Genomic DNA, 21,383 nt, shown 5'->3' with positions numbered 1-21,383 from the left:
ATTTTAGAACTTTTCCAGATTCTCTTTACCTAGCGAAAAAAGTACTTGGCCTAAAAGACCGATTTCAGAGATTTGTTCCATGTACAAAATGCCACAAACTCTATAATAAACAGGATGTAGAAAACTTTCGTCAAAACGAGAGTTTATCGGTTATGAAATGCTCGTCTCACCGAGGTACACGCACTTGCGACACACCTTTATCACGACAAATCGATGTTTCAAGAGTTCAAGCCGAATCAATATACCCATTTGCTGGATTTCGACAACAACTTTCTGATATGTTTTGTCGACCTGAATTTGAGAAATCCCTCCGACATTGGGCAAATCGATCAAATTCGGATAATATTTTATCCGATATTTATGATTGATGAATATGGAAAGAATTCAAAGATACAAACAATGATGATTTGTTAAATTTTTTCCGAAATGAGGTTGCCGACTCGCATCTTGGCCTCATGTTGAATGTTGACTGATTTCAGCCATTCAATGGAACTAATCATAGTACCGGAGCCATTTATGCAGTTATATGTAATTTGCCGTGTAACATACGATTTAAGCGAGAAAACTTGCTGCTCCTTGGAATGCTACTGGATCCAAACGAAGTGAGTCTACATAAAATTAATCATTACCTTGCACCAATCGTTAATGAGCTGATATCCCTCTGGGAAGGGATTATTCTAAATCGAATATACGAGCATCAGTTAGGAAAAAAAATTCGTGCAGCGTTGATAATGGTTTCGTGCGATATACCTGCTGCGAGAAAAATTTGTGGGCACGTTTCTGCATTGGTTTCTTGTCACCGATGCCAGAAAAAGGCAAATTATGAAAATCATCAGCATAATTTTGCTGGAATGGGAGATATGGAGGATTGGTTTGTTGCCAGAGATTCAAACGAACATCTCCAAAACGCACTTGGCTGGCGACGGTGTAATTCGGACGCATCAAGAAAGAGATTCGTTAAACAGACTGGAGTAAGATGGTCAGAACTACTTTGCTTGCCTTATTTCGACCCAATTCGTTCACTATCGTTGATCCAATGCATTGTCTATTTTTAGGCATTGCAAAATGGATTGTGAAGCGAATTTGGGTCGATCAGGGAATCTTAACTTCAAGTATGCTCAATGAAGTTCAAAAACAAATGAATCAATTTCAAGTTCCGGTCGATTTGGGTCGAATTCCTAGCAAAATCAACTGCGGGGAAGGATTTTCTAACTTCATTGCTGACCAGTGGCGAAATTTTTTCACAATTTATGCCACAGTATCGCTTTGGGACCATCTCTCAGCTAAAGATAGAAAAATTCTGACTCATTTTGTCAGAATTTGTTCGATATTGGTAAGTCGGATTATAGAATCCAACATGTTGCAGGAAGCCCATAGACGACTTGTTAAAATAATAAAGCTCATTGAGGTACAATACGGCAGGAATAAAATTACGCCGAATCTACATCTCTCGCTTTATTTGTCTAAATGTTGTTATAATTTCGGCCCATTGTATGCGTTCTAGTGTTTTTCATTCGAATGCATGAATGGAATACTCGGTAAGATACACTGGCCTTTATTATTATTATTATTATTATTATTATTATTATTATTATTATTATTATTAGTTTTAAATTTTCTTTTAAATACAACCCTTAGGATCATTACCGAACAGTAACAGAAAAATTGAACCAGAACTAATGCGTCGATTAATGAATGATAACCGAATCAGAGATATCATTACTTCTAGCGCTCAGATGAAAGGTCTTGAATTACTTGAAAATCATCCTACCGTTGGATCACTATCAGAAAATGACCAATTCGCTTCAGATGAAATGGAAAGGTTTTGGCTAAATTCAAAAAATATCCAGGAATCTACTGTTACTAGATGCGAAGCGTTTCCTGGTGAAATGTTAAGACCTACTTCCGAAAATGTAGTATTATCACAATCGATGCTTGATTTAATGATCGATTATTATATTGCTACATATGAAATGTATAATTTCCGAAAACCATCTGATGCTATAGAGCAAGATGCGATAACTATTCGTGTAAAAATGGATAAATTTGGGAGATGTCATATTGGATCTGAGGTGTTTGGCTCCGCGTTGTCATTTTGACACATAAAAAGTTCATATGTATTAGCCAAATTCATAACGACTGATGGAGAAGTCGATCATTATCCTGGACAAGTCCAGTATTATTTCAAGCATGAAATTGACTTGCCAAATGGACCTACTGAGCATTATTTGGCTTTTATTAAATGGTACCGACCAGCAAACACAGCAAATATTCAGTATCATTTTAGTATTGATGATACTGAAGAAACGGAAACATGCAATGTTGAATTATGGAAAACAGATTTTTTTCCTGAAAGTAGGGATTGTATTATTCCAGTACACAACATTCTTTGCCGATTTGTGCCCGCTAAATATAAAATTTCTTCTAACCGCAACGCAACTGAATATTTAGCGATAAATCCATTAAATCGCAAGTTTCACATTCAGTAATTTACTAAAAGCTACAGAATTTTTCTTTACAATAATTGTTTAACGAATTTTATGGAATTGATTATTTAATAATAAATAATACGAATAAATTGATTTACAATAAAATTTGACGAATCTTTAACTTCAGTGTTTTCTTATTTTACTTATATGTCATTATTATTTATTGATATTAATTAAAATTAATTAAAAAATCGGTTAAAAATTGTCAAAAAAGTTTTAAGTCGATCGTTGTTATTAATAAAAATCGATAAAAAAGAAGTATTGGTCGATTTATGGTTTTTTTTTATGTTACAGCTCAACCAAAAATTGACCAAAAATCGACCAGTTGATTTATGCTGAAATTTTTCTGAATTTTGTAATTAGCCGAATGTGTGACGAATCACGTGACGACAATGACGAACTTTTGACGAAAGGTATTAATGCCGAAAGAAATGATTTCGACCAGTGCACATGTTGTATACACTTCATTCGAAATATTTAACGTGTTTAACATATCAGCTTTTGAAATATACTTCTTTTTTGGCTTTTGTATAAAACTATGTGCCTTTTAATGATATATTTAAAAAATAAATAAATAACTTAAATAATTAAATACAGTAATAATAATAAGGGCTTACAACAACAGAAGTTATGGACGATGACGTGGAGGCTCTTCGCATACTCGCTGTGAATGATGTGGAAGGGCTTACAGCAACAGAAGTTATGGACGACGATGTGGAGGGTCTTTGCGTACTCACTGTGAATGACGTGGAGGGTCTTCGCATACTCGCTGTGGAGGAAGGCCTTTGGAAACTTAACGCTGTAGAAGGTCTATTATAACTTGTTATTGTTGTGGGAAACGAAAAAGTACTATCCAGAGAACTGAAAATAAATTTTTTTTTAATAAAATTTATGAAGAGTTGCATAAAAATCCTTATTTTTCATACACATACTTTATTTTTTCCAATAAAGCTTCATTTTGTTTCTTGATAAGGTCCAATTGTTCTTGGAGATCATTATTATTGCTCATAGTCACGTAAAAGTATCGAACGTATCGTAAACGTATAAATGTTAAAGAGAAAAAAGTAGGAAAAATACATGGATTTTTATGATGACTGGGGTTTATTAACATCAGGTGATAAATTAAAATCACATACATCCCCCGTGTAAACAGATACGTGAAACAATGTGAAACATGACCTGCCTATATGTAGCGATCATAGGGGCACAAACACTTTAAAAGAACAGATTTCAGCCCATCATTTATTGTCGGGATTGTCGGGTACTCGGGTTACTCGGCTAGTCAGGTTATTGTAGAAAAGATATATAACACAGGACATATATACACATATATATGATGGCGTAGTATAAAGTATAATTGTATATACTATATAATATAATTATGTTATACGTTAATTTTAGAGTTTATTTTGAGCTTTACCGAATATTACCGAATATTTTCGAGTTCTTTAAAATTTGCTAAGTCCCGTACATTATGAAATCAGTTATAATAAATTTCAAGATTTTCATTTCGATATTTGTATTTCGAGCTTATTAAGTGTCAGGCTTATGAAATGTCGGGATTTAGATTTTAAAGTGTCGGGATAATATACCAAACTCTCGAATATATATATAAAGAAAGCAAATTCAAAGAAAGTACTAACAAATTATATGTGATAAAACTCTCCAAATACATATAATAAACTTTATTAAATTAAAAAACCATTAAATAAATATATTTTTTTCCTAATTGAAATTATGCCTAAGTGTGAATGTAAACATTGTTTAAATTTATCAAATGGTAAGGGAAGAGTACTTCATAGAACAACAGTAGCTCGACATTTATTAGAAGAAAAAGAGGCACAAGCTCTAGAAGATGAATACCAAAGACTTCATCCTGAAGAAAATTTTTATCATTCTGAAGAGGAAAATTTATACGAAGAAAACTTACGTGAAGAAGACTTGTATGAAGAAAATGAACGATCATTTATGGTGACAAGTGATAATGAAGAAGAAAATGAACGATCATATATGGAAATGTGTGATAATGAAGAAATTCCAGAAGAAACTAATGATGATTTTAGTTTCCAAAATGAAGAAAATGAGAAAACTAATAATTATGAAAATGATCATTATTATTATTATGAAAATGATGATTCAATTTCTGATTCTCAAAATGAATCAGAATCTGATAACATAAATTCTAATGCTGATAATGAAGAAGGTGAATTCCAAAATAAATTATTAATAGTATTTAAATACATTAACTATTTATTAACAATAATGATAAATTTTTTAGATAATACAATTATTTCTGATGAATTGCTTGAAGGATTAAGGCTTTTATATGTGAAATCAAATTTTAATTTTTCTGAAGCTGCATTTAATAATATATATAAAGCTTTCAATAGAAATAAAATGAGCTTAAATAAAATAAAAAAATACTTGGTTCGATAGTAGGAATTGAACCAAAAATATACGATATGTGTGTCAATTCATGTTGTGCGTTCGTAGGAGTTTTAGAAAATGAAAGAAAGTGTAAATTTTGTAAAGAGGACCGATATTATAGTAATGGTAAATCAAGAAAAAATTTACCTTTTGTCTCTATAATTGAGCATTTAAAGCTTCAATTTAAAAACTCTAAAAGATCCAAAGAATTATTATATAGGCATAACTATACTAATAATATAGGAGATCTTGTTCATAGGGACATAGGTGATATTTTTGATGGGCTGATTTATAAAGAGTTATTAAATGATGCATATTTTCCCAATCCTAGAGATGTTGCATTTACTGCATCTTGTGACGGTTATCAAATATTTCGACAAAAAACTGATGACTGTTGGGTATTTCTTTTTATAAATAATAATTTGCCTCAAGAATTAAGGGTAAAAAAAGAAAATTTAATGGTAACATTAATAATCCCAGGGCCAAAACAACCTCAAGATTTTAATTCATTTCTCTATCCATTAATTCAAGAGATGAAAATGTTACAAGGTATATTAAAAAATATGAAAAATAATAATTAATATAATATTTATTAATCATATTTTTGTATTTACAGATGGGATATTATGTTATGATGGAAACAAAAAAAAATATTTTACTTTACGTGCTCACATATTAGCTTGGACTGGAGATCTTCCTGCTCTTTCAAAAATTTTATATTTAACGGGACATAATTCATATTCAGGTTGCAGATTCTGTAACCTTCGAGGAACTTTAAATGAAATGAATAGACATGTATATTATCCATTACAACAAAATATTGATCCTATACGATTACCAATTCGAACACATGATGAGATGCTGACTAGCATAAATCAAATAGAACATCTGAAAGGAGATCGTAGAGAAACTTATATACGTAACTGCGGTTAGTTCAATATTTTAAATAAACTCATAGTGAAATTGATTAATATATTTTCTGAATTTTTAAAATTCTTGTTTAATAAAAAAAAATTAGGAATTAAAGGAAAGAGTATATTATTTGAGTTATCTTCTATAAAATTTCCGCGTTCATTTCCAGTAGATATAATGCACCTTTTTTTCGAAAACATTGCACCTCACATGTTTTGACATTGGATAGGAAAATTCTATCCAAAAAATGATGAACAGAATTCAAATAATTATACAATAAGTTCTAAAACATGGATTGAAATTGGTGAAATCATGGAAAAAAATAGATCTAATATGCCATCTGATATTGGACGTCCTCCACGCAATATCATTAAACATTCGGCTGGGTTTAAAGCTGTGGAATGGGCAAATTGGATTATTTTATTTTCTTTACCATTATTAAAAGGAAGGCTGCCACATACAAAGGTAATAATAAATAAAAAGAGTTAATTGTAAAAAAATTGATAATATAGGAAAGCTTATTTAAATAATTTAAAATAATAGTTACTTCTTAGGATGGTCAAATTTTGTTGAAGCTGTTCAGTTATGTATTCAACCTCGAATAGATTTTGAAGATCTAGATAAAATCTGAAATTTATTGATACAATTTTATAATCATTATGCAAGGTATCATCTTTATGGAATTATATAATAATATTTTATACATTAATTAACATGTCTTTTTATAATAATAGTTCATACGGGTTAGAAGGAGAAAGATTGCCGGTGTATTTAATTTCTTTTCATTACTCTCTGCATATAGGAGATTGTATTGAAGATCTTGGTCCTTGTCGTGGATTTTGGCAATTTCCGATGGAAAGGTATTGTGGAATGTTAATTCCACTTATTAGCTCTCGAAAACTTCCATATGTGAATTTAATTAATAATGTGTTGCTGCAAGAAAGGTTTAAGTATCTACAATTTTTACCAACGTATGATGAAAAAGTTTTTTCCAATTTCAAAGAAAAGGAAAAAACATGGCCATCGCATAGGGTAAAGTCTAGTATTGTATATGATAATCAGTATGAATTTTATTCTCCGTGTGTTAATTGTAAACTAACAAAAAATGAGGCTATAAAATTAAAGCAATGCTATGCAGCTATATTCCAAAAAAACGCCAGGGATATTAGAGTAATTTTTAATTATAACTACTTTGCATTGTATATTTATTTATTTTTGAATACTTTTACAGATGTAATATCATTATTTATTATTTAGGACATTGAAGAAAGTTATATGAAGTATGGGAAACTTCGTACAAAAGATGGCAATATTGTATCTTCTAAATGGTGGAAAAAAGAAAATGATAGTAGTCGAAATGATTATTGTGTCGCTGTAAGAAATTGATAATTAGATTTTATAATTATTATAAATATCATTCAAATATTAAACAGAAAATTTTATTATAGATTAACTTAACTATTGATGAACAAGAAGAGAAGACTTTTGGACAAGTTGAATATTTCATGCTCCATAATATGCAAAATCAAGAACGAATGTTTGCATATATTCGAAAAATCAAAAAATTGGAGAAAAATATTGGAAATTTAAAATTTTTTGATTGCTTCGGTCCTCTACAATATGTGGAAGTAATTGGTATTGATAGAACTGTTGGATTTTTTGAAGTGTATGATAAAAAAAATTATTATATAATAGACAAATATGCAAACTGGTAATAACTGCAAGCTGATAATAAAATAACATTTTTTCATCTTTATAAGAATAAAGTTTTCGTAAATTTTTATTTATTTTGATGATCGGGAATGTCAATTTACTTTTAACTTTATAAAGGCCTAAATTTAAGGAAAATTAAGTTTCAATCGCTAATATTTTCGAGTTCAATAAATCTTTATATTGGTTTTATAATAAATAAACGATAATTTCAAATTTTTTTTTGTCGTAAAATAATAATTTTTTTGACGTAATTGAACCAGTTGCGATAAACATACATATGATTGGTACTACGGTTAAATGTTATGATTTTATACATATAGGTATATGTTACGGCGGGTACACAGATATAAATATGTAATCATTAAATTTGCGTGTCTGATAATAGTAAAAATTTTGGTTTTTGGCCAAATTTCGTTAAATTAATTGAGATAATGGATATCTTGTTAACAAATTTATGTTTTATTTATTCAATAAATATTTCTTTGTCATTGTTTAATCAATTGCTTTAAAAATAAACAATGGTATACTTTGAACAATGGCAAGAAAAGTTCGCGCGAACTTTTCTTGCCATTGTTTAATCAATTGCTTTAAAAAAAAACAATGATATACTTTGAACAATAGCAAGAAGAAAAGTTCAAGCGAATTTTTCTTACCATTGTTTAATCAATTGCTTTAAAAAAAACAATGGTATACTTTAAACAATAGCAAGAAAAGTTCGCGCGAATTTTTCTTGTCATTGTTTAATCGATTGCTTTAAAAAAAAACAATGGTATGCTTCGAACAATAGCAAGAAAAGTTCGCGCGAATTTTTCTTGCCATTGTTTAATCAATTGCTTTAAAAAAAAACAATAATAGACTTGAGTTAAACAATGGCAAGAAATGTTCGAGCGAATTTTTCTTGCCATTGTTTAATCAACTACTTTGAAAAAAAAAACAATGGTATACTTTGAACAATGGCAAGAAAAGTTCGAGCGAAATTTTCTTGCCATTGTTTAATCAATTGCTTTAAAAATAAACAATGATATACTTCGAACAATAGCAAGAAAAATTCGCGCGAATTTTTCTTGCCATTGTTTAATCGATTGCTTTAAAAAAAAACAATAGACTTGAGTTAAACAATGGCAAGAAATGTTCGAGCGAATTTTTCTTGCTATTGTTTAATCAATTACTTTGAAAAAAAAACAATTGTATACTTTGAACAATGGCAAGAAAATTTCGAGCGAACTTTTCTTGCCATTGTTTAATCAATTGCTTTAAAAATAAACAATTGTATACTTTGAACAATGGCAAGAAAAATTCGCTCGAAATTTTCTTACCATTGTTTAATCAATTGCTTTAAATAAACATATTAATATTAGTTACGAGATCCGATTCACTATCACTAACAATTACAGGAGGAACACAATGTTTAACATGTTGAGTATATCCAGATTTGGAGAAAAATGTTCTTGAGCAATATGGGCATTCCTGGGGTATCATTTTAAGGTATTTGTATAGGATTTGAATTATTTACTTGCTATTGCCTTTGGTAAAAATGACCGTATTTATACACAAATTTTTATTTCCTTCAGTAAAAATGGCCATATTTACATATAAAATTATTTATCATATGGCCATGAATCTTATTAAGATCAGCCGATTCACAAAAATTTGTTACTTTGATCTTTTTTTTTGCACATAATTAATAAAAAATATGTTTTTTCACCACAAAATACGTTTTTATTTTATTGTTTTTATTTTATTGAAGTTTTCTTTAAAAATCTTTGGTCCCAGATCAGCCGAATTGAATAAAATTTTACTAGAATTGGATAAATGATCGGCTGATAAAAGCCGATCATATTTCGATTATTTCCAGAGATCGGCACATGAAGTAAAAAGTCAAATTTGCCTTAAATTTATTATTGAATTGAAAATTTTATTTGGTTTGTTACAAAAAATTTGCAAATTTTTATATATAAAATTCTTGCTAAGCCCTTTACTTTAAAAAAAACATATTTCTATCAGCACCTCCCCCATTCAAAATTGAAAAACATGCACACTTGTTAAATTTAGTAATATAGAAAAGAATTATATTAATTAGTCAGAACCTTTAAAGGAAAAAGGATATAATATTATCGAAAAAGAAGAATTTTTTTACTTACGGAATCAATATATTTTTTAGTTTTTGCCGTCTGTTCTATCATCATCTAATAAATTCTGACCGTTATAAATTAGTTAATAAATAGATACCATTATTACAATTTAAGTTCAAAATTATGAAATTTACCATATAATATTCTATTTTATTTTTCATTGTATTTTCATTTGTTTGTATTGTTTTAGACTTTGAGTCCAATAATACTGCGAACGTGGCTGTTACGAAGGTGAGATGCAAAGAAGATGGATATTCTCCAGCGAATACTCTTTCAAGTATTCGCATAAGCATGCCAAAACTTCCATTTTGATTAAAAAGTTTATTGTAACATTCAGCCACTGCAGGATGATTTTTCCATTCAATTATCCCTGCTGATGAAGTGTTAGTATTGATGGGTGGCAAAATTACTTCTCCAAAATAGCTGAATAAAGCATCTCTAGCTTTAGTTGTCAAGCAACTTCGTAGGGATCTTTGTTTTGATAGAAGCTTTTATTAAAAAAAAAAGATTATTATTATTTATTAGTTTTCTAAAACGTAAATATTAAATATAAAAAATTTACTTCTGGACAAATTTTGTTGTTAAAATATGAAATCCACTGCGTTTTAGTAGTGAATTTGTTGTAAAAGTCTTGATGTCGAATTTTGAGAAATTCCTTAGTTGCTTCTCGTAATTCTTCTTTGGTAGGGTATATACTTATATTAAATGTTGCTTTGGCAACATCTTTTATTATGATCTAAAGAAATATAATTTGAGTTATAATATGTATATGACTTTAAAATTTAAAAAAGCTAGACTAACCTTTATGAAGTTATTATCACCGGAATTATCAGATTCGACCATCTCCTTCATTCTATTGCATAAAAATTCCAAATGTTTATTGGTTTTTACGTTCTCCTCGATTAATTTAATGTTGAACTGTTTATTTTGTTCTATCATATTATCAACCTTTTTGTTGAGTTTTATGAGTTGTTCTAATAAAATAAATTTTTGTTATAAAATATAAATTATCATAATTTTAAAAAACGATAATATTCAAATATTTGCATACCATTAAAAACTTCATAGCTATTTTCACTCATGCTACTCGTGCTACTCATACTACTTTCAATACCTCGGCGTTTGTTTGATGTTTCTTCACCCGCCGATAGAAGTTTTTGAATTTTATTTCGAAATTCTGATCTATCTCCGGACATGTTTGTAATGTTGATGATAATAGAGAATTATAAAATTTATAAGGTAAGAATCCTCACGAAAAAAAATATTGAGCAAGTCTTTATTTTACGGTATTTATGAATATTAAATGTACATACGTGAATATAAAAAAATCTAAATTAGGAAAAACTTAGAAGTTGCTATAAATGTATCCACGTGGAACCAATATCGATGTATGTGAAAAAGCTTAATATTATTTAATGGTTATGAATTATTATGAATGTACATACGTGGATCAGGGACTAAAATAGTACTGTAAAAGTCAGAAAAAACAATAAATTTTGAAAATATACGAAAATTTTCATTTTTCCTGCGACCTGTTAATGCCAATATAAAAAATAAAAACAAATCCCCTGAGCTCAATCAATACTAATGGTTACGAATTATTAAATATATATGTGGATATAAAAAAATCTAAGAAGAAGTATAAATCATACCCAGAAGTTATTAAATGTGCATACGTGGAACCAATATCAATGTATGTGGATCAGGGTCTAAAATAGTACGTGGAACAAATATCGATCAGGGTCTAAAATGGTACGTGGAACAAAGATCGAAACCCCAGAAAAATATGATATATTTAAAAAGTATCCAAAAATTTTCAGTAAAATAAACATAATATATAAAAACCAATAAATTAAAGCCCGTCAGCAAATTTTTTGTACCTACGTGGAATCAAATCGATGTATGTGGAGAAGGACACGTGGATTTGGGTCTACATTAATCATACTCGGGTTATTATAAATGTACCTACGTGGAACCAATATCGATGTATGTGGAGAAGAACACGTGGATTTGGGTCTACAGTCAACTCCCTCTATAGTCACTCCCGTTATAGTCACATTCTACTATATAGTCACACCAGTTGAATGTTCAAAACACTTTATTATTAAAATCTATCCTATATAGTCACAATCTATCTATAGTCACTATCACACCTATCCTCAAAAATCTTATATTAAAAAGAACTGTTTATAATCACAGTTATATAAAGAATATATTAAATAACTTGGCATCTAATAATCGTACAAAGATGTACCATAGCTTATTAGAATCGTCTCACTGAGACGAATCGAATGGTGGTAGTTTTATCCTTTTACGATCACTGGCTAATAAGTTATTTAACAAAATGTTAAGCATCGGCATTATTATATTCCTTGATTTACGTTTACTGCGCCATTTAACATTTTGCTAAATATCTCGGTACCTAGTGATTGTAAAAAGACGATTAAAAAAAACTAAACTAACTCTCTCCCGTTGCCCTCATGACATTATTTACATAAAAATAAAAAATTTTTTTTCAAAGTTTTTTATTACTTTTTCTTTTATTTTTATCTTTTCTATTCTTATTCTGGCCTATGGCCTCTTCTCACGACTTCTCAACCTTGAGTTGGGATGAAGTTCTTTCCAAACTTCGCGAAGTTGAGGACCTTTGCGCTAAGTGCGCCCTTAAACAAGAAACTCTTTTTGCTCGTTACAACTCTCTTCCTGACAACTCTTCCGCCAAGTCACGTGCTTACCTCGCTTTTGGCCCTCTCCGGCTACTAGACGACTCTCTTTCTGAACAAAAATGCCTTTTACACTTGCGTTTGGACTCTCTTTCGTCTACTGCGGATTCAAAAAAGGATTTCGCTTTCCCCCCTGTTGACGATTATCCATCACATGATGATTCAATAAATGATGATCTACCTCCTCTTCCATTAACTATTTGGGCTTCTAAATACGAGGCTGATCCCAATATCATCTTAGATTTATGTACCCCCTCTACACGACGCACCAATCGTTTACGTCCTTCACGGCGTACTCCTAAATTTCTTTGTAAACGCGTATCTTCTATGATTTCCCCTGCATCTTTTAAACGCGCACAGAAAATTAAGACAAAATTGTCTTTTACGCGTCTGGTTTTATCCCCTTCTACAATACGTTTATTGGTTCCACCTTTATTACGTTCTTCCGAACCTGAAATTACCTTCCAAAATGAATTCCTAGACTCCTCTTTCATTACTCCTCAAATTTCAGCTCTTGTAGATACTGTAGAGTATGACAATAACGTTCCTCCTCCGGTCCTTTCTTTAAATAGTACTCCAGCAGATATTTTTCCTGCAACTCCTACTTCAGCCCTCCCTCTTGATCACATGCGGTGTTCACCTTACATTTTTACAATACGTACCATCTTGGATGGACGGATACGTCCTGCTTGAAATGTTGGCTCTAACCGTTTATATTCTATTCGACGAGGCAACTGTTACTTCCTTTTGGACCCCACTCCTGATTCGGATAATTGTTATTCGATTCATACCAATTCTCCTCTTCTTTCAACTATTGATCCATTTCAATTTACATCTGATCGTCCTTCTCCTAACTTAAAATTTATTCTATCTAAATTTTTAACCTTTTTCTTTTACCGACAAAACCGTATTCCCTCTCATGCTCGACGAAAATATTTTAATAGGTTACGCTAGCTTTTATTAACACAACATGTTACTTCCCTCACTCGTTGGTCATCTTCTCATCGTAATAATAGACGTACTCGTACTTTTATTCAATTTCGATATCATCAATCTTGCTTTTACCTTGGCCTTTATTTTGGTTGCCCGTTTTGCAAGACTCCTGCTGCCTATGTTATGTCTCAATTTCGTCATGCTTGTCATATTCATGACAAAAAACTTGTTCATACACCTCCCCCTCCTCCTTCTCCTCCTTTCACCTTACCTTGTAACCGTGTGTCTAAAAGACACGCTGATGGCTTTTATAAAGATGTAACTTCCCGACGCCTAGGACTTTCCTACCGCAAATCTTATGCTTTTCACCATGTTCTTGAGGACGATAATGGTTCACTTTCTGCACGAACCCTTATCACATATTCTGATCACGAATCCATCTCCCACCCTACGAAGAAACAACTTGCCCGTCAAGTACGCCATAAAGACCTTTTATCAGATCGGAGCAAATTTTCACGACATGTTGTTCACCCTGATCTTCTCGATTCTTCTATGTGGATAGCCACCAAGGATCCTGCTATAGTCATTCCTCCTACCTCTTATAATTTGACTATGTCTACTACTGATTACTCAATTGTTCAGAATATACGTAATCTTGTATCCTCGCGTCCTGACGTTTCCTTCTGTTTGAAAGAATGTTCACATCACTCTTCAGTTGCGTTTGTATCTTCTAAATTTACAGGTTCTATCCAAAAAGTGGTTTTGAATCCCTCTTCTGTAGTTGGAAGTCATTTTATTACTGACAAACCCACCTCTGGTCCTTTTGTTGGTCCAAACTGCCCTGCTATTGATTATCAAGATTTCAAAACTCTTGGCTTTAGTCGTTCCATTATTGATATGGTTCGAAGGATACTCTCGAATAGTGCTTCTATTTATGTACCTTCTCACAACTTCCTCTGGTTAATAATTTCCAAGCACAACACTTCATCGGTATCGAAAAAGTATCTTCGAGATGCCATCCAATCTGTTATCACCAAATCGGCCTCCTCTTCGACATTTTCACATTTTTGGAATAGTGATACACGCTTTTCTTTCAAACTAGGTCGTGTTAAACCTAGTGATATCTTAATATTATTGGATGTTTGTGTACCTTGGTTTGATTCACATCCTTATCCTGTTCCTTCTGATTTTCGATCACAGTGGGTTTTACCTGCTGATTTTGTTCATCCTATTTTTTTAATGCGCTAATTGCGCTGGTTCCTTTTAATTATAATTACTCTCTTTTATTTTCTTTTCCTTATTCTCCTCTTTCACTTCTTTCATGCTTATTTTAAGCTTTCCTATTTCCCTTCTCTCTATGAATACAAATTTTATCATTCTGTATCGGAAATTTACATACAGCGCTTTAGCGATTGATGAATTTACCTTATTGAATTACAAATTTTTACAACATTTTATGTCAGCCAGAATTTACACATAAAACTTCAGTTAAAGATTAATTCGACTAGCTTGCTAGTGAAAAACTTTTCCATGCTTGGGAAGAGTCGCAGGGTATCTCAGCTGCTTTCAAATTACGTGGCCCTTCTACAACATCTTCTTCTATTGCTATTTCTCCACAAAAACACAACTCTTCTTTGGCGACAGTTTCTCAGGATTCCTGGATTTCTTGGATATCCTCTTCTATAATTCAGGGTGGATCATGGATCTCGCACTTGGATTTTCTGCGCCGCTTAACAGTTCAACCTCTTAGGGTCTCTTTCTGGTAACGGACTGGATTTTTGGATGTTGGATAGTTGATTCACACTGGCCTTCGGGTAAAGTTGGGGTATGCGATTCTGTAATAGTTTAGTTTTTCTTTGCTTTAATTTATTTTAGTTTAGATTTCTTTACTTGTATGAGTCGTGAAGCTACTCTTTTTATTTTTTTGTTTATTTTCTTATTTTTGTAATATTGTTCGATTATATTTTCGAAACTTAAAATAATAATAAAAGATATAGTCATAAGACTGTTTGCACAGTAAAAAGACGATTAATAGCTCGTTGGAATCGCCTCATCAAGACGAATCGAATGGTGGTAAGCTCATCTCTCTATGATCAATATTGACGGAGTTACTACTTAAAAACTATTTAATATTTTTTAATTTCGGAAATTGATCTAGTGATTGGATTTCGATGTATTTTATACCATTAGATTCGTCGCATCAAGACGAATCGAATGGTAGTAAGATCGTCTCTCTAGGATCAATATTGGAAGAGTTATTACACAAAAACCATTAATATTTTTTTAATTTCGGAAATTAATCTAGTGATTGGATTTCGATGTATTTTATACCATTAGAACCGTCTCATCAACACGAATCGAATGGCGGTAAGATCATCTCTCTACGATTAATATTGGAGGAGTTACGATACAATAAATTTTAAATATAATTTTGGCCAAAATTATGTTAATTTTTGGCCGGAATTATGATATACTAATATAAGAAATTTTTTATATAGTCACATCTCTTTATAATCACCAAATATGGACTGTCCCAAATGTGTGACTATAAAGAGAGTTGACTGTACATATGTGGATATAAAAAAAATCTAAGAAAAAGTATTAATCATACTCGGGTTATTATAAATGTACCTATGTGGAACCAATATCAATGTATGTGGATTAGAGTCTAAAATAGTACGTGAAACAAATATCGATCAGGGTCTAAAATAGTACGTGAAACAAATATCGATCAGGGTCTAAAATGGTACGTGAAACAAAGATCGAAACCGCAGAAAAACACGATATATTTTAAAAGTATCCAAAAATTTTCAGTAAAATAAACATAAAATATAAAAACCAATAAATTAAAGCCCGTCGGCAAATTTTTTGATAAATCTGATTAAATCCTGATGCGAATACTAAAAAAGTATACATATGTAGTTATTCAGTAAAATTTGAAGCAGATATCACATATACGTACCAGGGACGATGATTTTTTGTTGTGATAAAATTTATAAAATATGTTTGTAATAAACTAGTATTTTGATTTTGTTTATTGGTGATATTTTGTTGGTTAATTAGCTTAATAAAGCAAAAAATATGAAAAAAAAACTAAATTAACAAAAAATTAGCTGTAAGTAAGAATCAAGATGCTGAAGTCGTGGTCAATAAAGGGGAAAATAGGCGAATTTTTTTGTTGAAAAAAATCGAGAGTATGAACAAATTCTTTTGAAAAAGGTGAAATAAAATGAAAAATGGTAGTAATTACTACCCTGATGGTAATTACCCCTTTGTTGATTATCTTGTAAAATAGCATGAATTTTCGCTATTTTTTTCATTTCTGGTATTAACTCGCAATTCAGCTTCATATAATCTTTAGCATAAAAAATCAGTCGAAACTAAGAATTCCACCGTGTTGCATTAGGTAACGGAATTTTACGTGGTGATGCAATTCCATGTTCTTTTAAGTGAACTGTGTACATCTTCATGTAGGAGCATTAACAAAAACGTTCTTTATATCTTGCAGAAAGCTTTTTAGATGTTAAATTGGGAAAAGTCTCGCTGAAAAAAAATTTTTTTATTAGTAAAGACAGGTAAGATTCAAAGATTAAGATTATCATGAACTATACCCGATTTATGCGCACAACATGGCGCATGTATAACTGAGCATAACACTTTTCATATAAGCCGCAGAATTAGCGTATAATTTTAACTTTACCGAATATTTCCGAGTTCTTTAAATTTTGCTAAGTGTCCCAACCTTTTTGAAAAATCCGAAAGCATCCAGTTTATTCATATCTAATCCAGATTTAAAAATAAATCTGGTTTGAAACTCTAGGTGCGAAGGATTTCGAGCGTAATATTTCGTAATGATTCCGGTACGTACATTTTCATAGGATTTCGAGCGTAATATTTCATAACGATTCCGGTACGTAAAACTTGCGAAGGATTTCGAGCGTAATATTTTGTAACGATTCCGGTACATAAATTTTTGAAGGATTTTGAGCGTAATATTTCGCAACGATTACGGTACGTAAATTTTCGAAGGATTTCGAGTGTAATATTTTGTAACGATTCCGGTACGTAAATTTTCGAAGGATTTTGAGCGTAATATTTTGCAATGATTACGGTACGTAAATTTTCGAAGGATTTCGAGCGTAATATTTCGTAACGATTCTGGTATGTAAATTTTCGAAGGATTTCGAGTGTAATATTCCGCAACGATTATGGTACGTAAAATTTGCAAAAGTATATGCTATAATATTCTGGAAGTTTACGATACCTGTAAACTTACGTATGTTTACTCCATAAATTTACGGACATCGTAACTTACGTAATATTATGCCCGATTAAATTTGCTGATGACTACTTCGAACAATAGCAAGAAAAGTTCGCGCAATGGTAGATCAAGTAGTAGAATATAAAGATTTTAATATATTGTTATAAACGTATGATTTAATATACCGTATCTATAGCAGAAATGAATGATACGTTATAGATGTATGAATTTAATATACCGTATCCATATTTTGCAAACAGTATACAAAATACCGATATACAGTAGAAAGATATTTATACAATATACATTACAAATGTATAAAATTAAAATACCATATCATACAGTCTATTTACTGTATACTTTGTTACATTTTTTATTATTGGCATTTTGCGAACAGTATACATAATACTGATGTGCAGTATATAAAATTGCGAACAGTATCAAAGATATGAATATACAGTATATAAACAGTGTGCATATTTTTTATAGGGCGGTAGTTGTGCTTCATCATAATGGTCTAATAGTGAAAAGAGGCTGGCTGGTTGGTTTCCTGATGTCCATCCACCAGGTTTCCAGTTTTCATAGGGGAGTAGGATCTGGAACTTTCTATCTGGAAGTCGCGCCTGGAGAGTCTGACCGAGTCTGGCGATAGCTCCTCTGGAAAAGCGGGCACCGGAATACTGAAGTTTCTTGATGTCAGATCGTGTTGGTAAAGTGCGGGCGATTCTTGAGTATTGCATTTTTATGTATATGATTTGTCTTCAACTATAAATAATATCTTTCTATATATATACGAAAAAAAGAAATAATCTCGAATAGCGCTTACAATAAGTCGTTGATAGCGCCTTCAGTATCCTCTTCATCCCAGTCGTTGACAATTCCATTGGCGGCTTCCCATTCACATTCCATATTAGTCTTTAGACGTTCCTCAGGGATCTCTCGCGCTTTACCCTTATCTGCCCTCATAGTTTCATAACCAGAGGGGGTGAGGATAATTTCAGCATCACGATTATCCTTGTATACTCTTATTAAATCCGTGAGTTCTTTACGGCTAGGTGTTTTAGATAAGTATCCATTATATTTGATCCAATCCTTGAAGCGGTCTACTACTTCCCTAAGATAGTACTGGTACTTGTCCTCAATACATGTTGTGGGCATTCCTCTACTTCAAACGTGAGTATTTCCCAGTCATAGTCGTCTGATGCGTCTTGGTACTTAGCCCATAAATCCTTACCTGTATTGTAGAGATCATTGAAGACCTGGTCCTTTGAATTTTTAACCCACGGTTTGCGATCTCATCGGTGTCTTTCTTGCCAAGCCCAGTGCGTTCGAGTGCCTTCCTTTGGTTCAGGATCCTGGTCGACTTCTGGTTCTGTATCAGGTTCTGGGATAAATTGCTCTTCAGGAGCCAGTTCTGGGTCAGGCTTAGTGACAGATGCAGAAGATTTTGTGGGAGACTCGGGTTGTTGTTCAGGAGTTGGGTCCACGGTTGTAGAATCCGAGTCTGATAATAAGTCGTCTAAGATGTCATAGTTATCTGGCTCGGGAGCAGATGGTTTTTCAGGAACTGGGTTTGCGGTTGTAGAATCTGAGTCTGATAACAAGTCGTCTAAGACATCATAGTCATCTAGCTCGGGGCAGACGGTTTTTCTTCCCTTAACTCTTGTAGACGTTCTTTTAAGTGGCCAGGCTTGGGTGGAAGCGGTGGAGGAGTCTTGCGAATTACAGGTGCGGGTTTTTCCTCAGCGGATTTCTCTTGTACGTCTTGTGGATTGTTAGCTAGATTATATATATTTGCCAAGAACTTCTCCAAGGCTTTGGGGTCTGATGCGGGTTTCTTAGAAGTCTCTATATCAATTCCTTCTATGTCTATCTCGTCTGTTTTGTAAATCCAGTTTTTGCCGAAGAACTTCTTGTAGAGGTCCTCCCTGGATATGCTGTAAACCCATGGTATTTTTCCACCCTTGCGTACTACTTTGCTATTTATACCCAACTCATTTGATAGGATTCTAGAAGCGTTTATTTTTGATAGGGGTGAAATGCAATAAGTTTCGCAATATGAAGTATATACCCTATAAAATTCTTGAACAGGTAGGTCGGTCATATAATTTTTCACTACGAAGTATGTGTCCTTTATAAATTGGAATAGTGGTGGAAGAGTCGAGATGATATGTTCCTGTTTGGATGTTGTCATGGGTGGCGGATTTCCATTGAAGTCCGGGTAAGCATTCGCGATGGCTCTCAAATAAGCATAGAATGCCTCACTGGCACCTGGGTATTTCATAGCATCACCGAGTTTTTTGAAGTAGTTGAGGTCTCCCTTGCGGGATGGTGACACGTCCAAGAACACTGTGCGCCTATCGTCATTCTCTACTCTAAGAGCATTTTCGTTAGTAAGGACAATAGTTGACATAAAGTTCTTGTAATGTGTTGGCGTCTTGTATTTTTCATGGATTTCCATTATATCACTCGTTACTTTATCTTTCAAAGAGCGATACAGAGAATTCCACTGGCTTTTTTCTGTGGGCATTTCCTCGAGAAGAAGAAGAACCTTACCCTGTAATTGCCCATTGAAACTTCCAAGAATCGTCTGAGGATCGCTGGTCTTATAAACGAGTTGAGTGCCTAGGACGCTGCGCTGAATGAAATCTGTTATAATACCTTTGCCCCAACCCTGTCCAGATTTTAGGTAGAGAATCAAGTACATTTTCCTTCCAGCTGCCACACCGGCTAACCATTTGATGATATACTCAGTGAGATTCCAATCACCCGAACACCAGATTTCCTGAATGTGAGAGATGATAAATTTAACCGCAAGGTGAATTGTAGACTCAAAGGTGGATATCAGACGTAAGACGTGGAGGAATCCTGGGAAGATATTTAGATAGAGTTGGCCAGTTAAGGATCTGAAGATTCGCTGTTTATGGGGATCACAGGTTGCATTACATACATCGGTATTCTCGACCATAAACCACTTGTAGATGTTGAACTCGGTCTTTTGAGAGGGTCCTTGTTCAGGTTGTGTGTAGAATGCCTTCGTGATTGGACGGATAAGTTTACCAATATTTTTATCAATAACGTGTTTCAAACTTTTACTATCCGGGTCCCACCAGAAAACCCCATGAGGATCTGCACAGGGAATGAAATAACTGCAAAGATACCTCTTGGCTTGATCGAGATCACTCATACTCTTTGCAGCGACAATAAACTGTTTAAGCTCATTGATACTGAAGGCTTTCGTTTGTTCACCGAACTTGGGGATAACTTGAGCTTGAGTGGTCATTTTTTGTTCTATCAAATCGAGTACTAATTTATAGTTACCTAATTTTCAATTGCCGAATATATTTTTTCCAAAGATCCACGCTCCTACCCGATTATTCTCCTGTGGTTCTACATTCCTTCTAGGGGTTATTAACCTATCTGTTTACTCAGTTTGCTATCTTACTGCCTCCAATAAGAAAATGAATGGAATTCTGAATCTGTTTCAGATGTTTCAGAAGTTTCGGATCTGGGGGTAAAATCAAAACTTTTTCTGGGGGGTTGTCCTCACCTGACTTTTACCAAAATTGCCGAAACATCTGAAACATTGAAACACCCTCTCTGATTCTCTCTTATTTTCCTCTCTTTTCCCTTATTTTATCCTTTTTTGCTTATATTGTTATGTTTCAGATCTTGTTTCATATTGTTTCAGATATATAGGGATTCCCCACCCCACGGAGGGGGATGTAAGTACTGCGAGGCTGTGAGGCCGAGGTGGGGTGAGCGCAGCGAGACACACTACCAGCCCGACGAC

The 21,383-nt window shown here is 32.6% G+C and overlaps 6 protein-coding genes across 6 annotated transcripts; 2 read left to right on the top strand and 4 right to left on the bottom strand.

The window, feature by feature from the left end:
* Positions 1-3,076: 3,076 nt before the first annotated feature.
* On the bottom strand, positions 3,077-3,498 carry OCT59_020133 (uncharacterized protein; the record flags this gene model as incomplete). The annotated part of the gene is made up of 2 exons (XM_066148973.1): positions 3,077-3,350; positions 3,422-3,498. 2 exons carry the CDS (start codon positions 3,496-3,498, stop codon positions 3,077-3,079), a joined length of 351 nt encoding a protein of 116 aa, XP_065989929.1.
* Positions 3,499-4,226: 728 nt separating this feature from the next.
* Positions 4,227-4,925, top strand: OCT59_020132 (uncharacterized protein; the record flags this gene model as incomplete). The annotated part of the gene is made up of 2 exons (XM_066148972.1): positions 4,227-4,692; positions 4,768-4,925. 2 exons carry the CDS (start codon positions 4,227-4,229, stop codon positions 4,923-4,925), a joined length of 624 nt encoding a protein of 207 aa, XP_065989928.1.
* Positions 4,926-9,698: 4,773 nt separating this feature from the next.
* OCT59_020131 (uncharacterized protein) lies at positions 9,699-10,869 on the bottom strand (the record flags this gene model as incomplete). Its single annotated transcript, XM_066148971.1, has 5 exons — positions 9,699-9,737; positions 9,808-10,161; positions 10,236-10,409; positions 10,475-10,647; positions 10,725-10,869. 5 exons carry the CDS (start codon positions 10,867-10,869, stop codon positions 9,699-9,701), a joined length of 885 nt encoding a protein of 294 aa, XP_065989927.1.
* A 1,377-nt stretch (positions 10,870-12,246) lies between these two features.
* On the top strand, positions 12,247-13,089 carry OCT59_020130 (uncharacterized protein; the record flags this gene model as incomplete). Its single annotated transcript, XM_066148970.1, has 1 exon — positions 12,247-13,089. The coding sequence occupies one exon, from the start codon at positions 12,247-12,249 to the stop codon at positions 13,087-13,089; it is 843 nt and encodes a 280-aa protein (XP_065989926.1).
* A 4,941-nt stretch (positions 13,090-18,030) lies between these two features.
* On the bottom strand, positions 18,031-18,330 carry OCT59_020129 (uncharacterized protein; the record flags this gene model as incomplete). Its single annotated transcript, XM_066148969.1, has 1 exon — positions 18,031-18,330. One exon carries the CDS (start codon positions 18,328-18,330, stop codon positions 18,031-18,033), a length of 300 nt encoding a protein of 99 aa, XP_065989925.1.
* An 82-nt stretch (positions 18,331-18,412) lies between these two features.
* Positions 18,413-18,748, bottom strand: OCT59_020128 (uncharacterized protein; the record flags this gene model as incomplete). Its single annotated transcript, XM_066148968.1, has 1 exon — positions 18,413-18,748. One exon carries the CDS (start codon positions 18,746-18,748, stop codon positions 18,413-18,415), a length of 336 nt encoding a protein of 111 aa, XP_065989924.1.
* Positions 18,749-21,383: the final 2,635 nt, after the last annotated feature.

Source organism: Rhizophagus irregularis, chromosome 3 (assembly GCF_026210795.1).
Source record: "Rhizophagus irregularis chromosome 3, complete sequence".
Taxonomy (NCBI): domain Eukaryota; kingdom Fungi; phylum Glomeromycota; class Glomeromycetes; order Glomerales; family Glomeraceae; genus Rhizophagus; species Rhizophagus irregularis.
The sequence above is the reverse complement of the archived record's forward strand: the minus strand, read 5'-3'. Positions and strand labels throughout refer to the sequence as shown.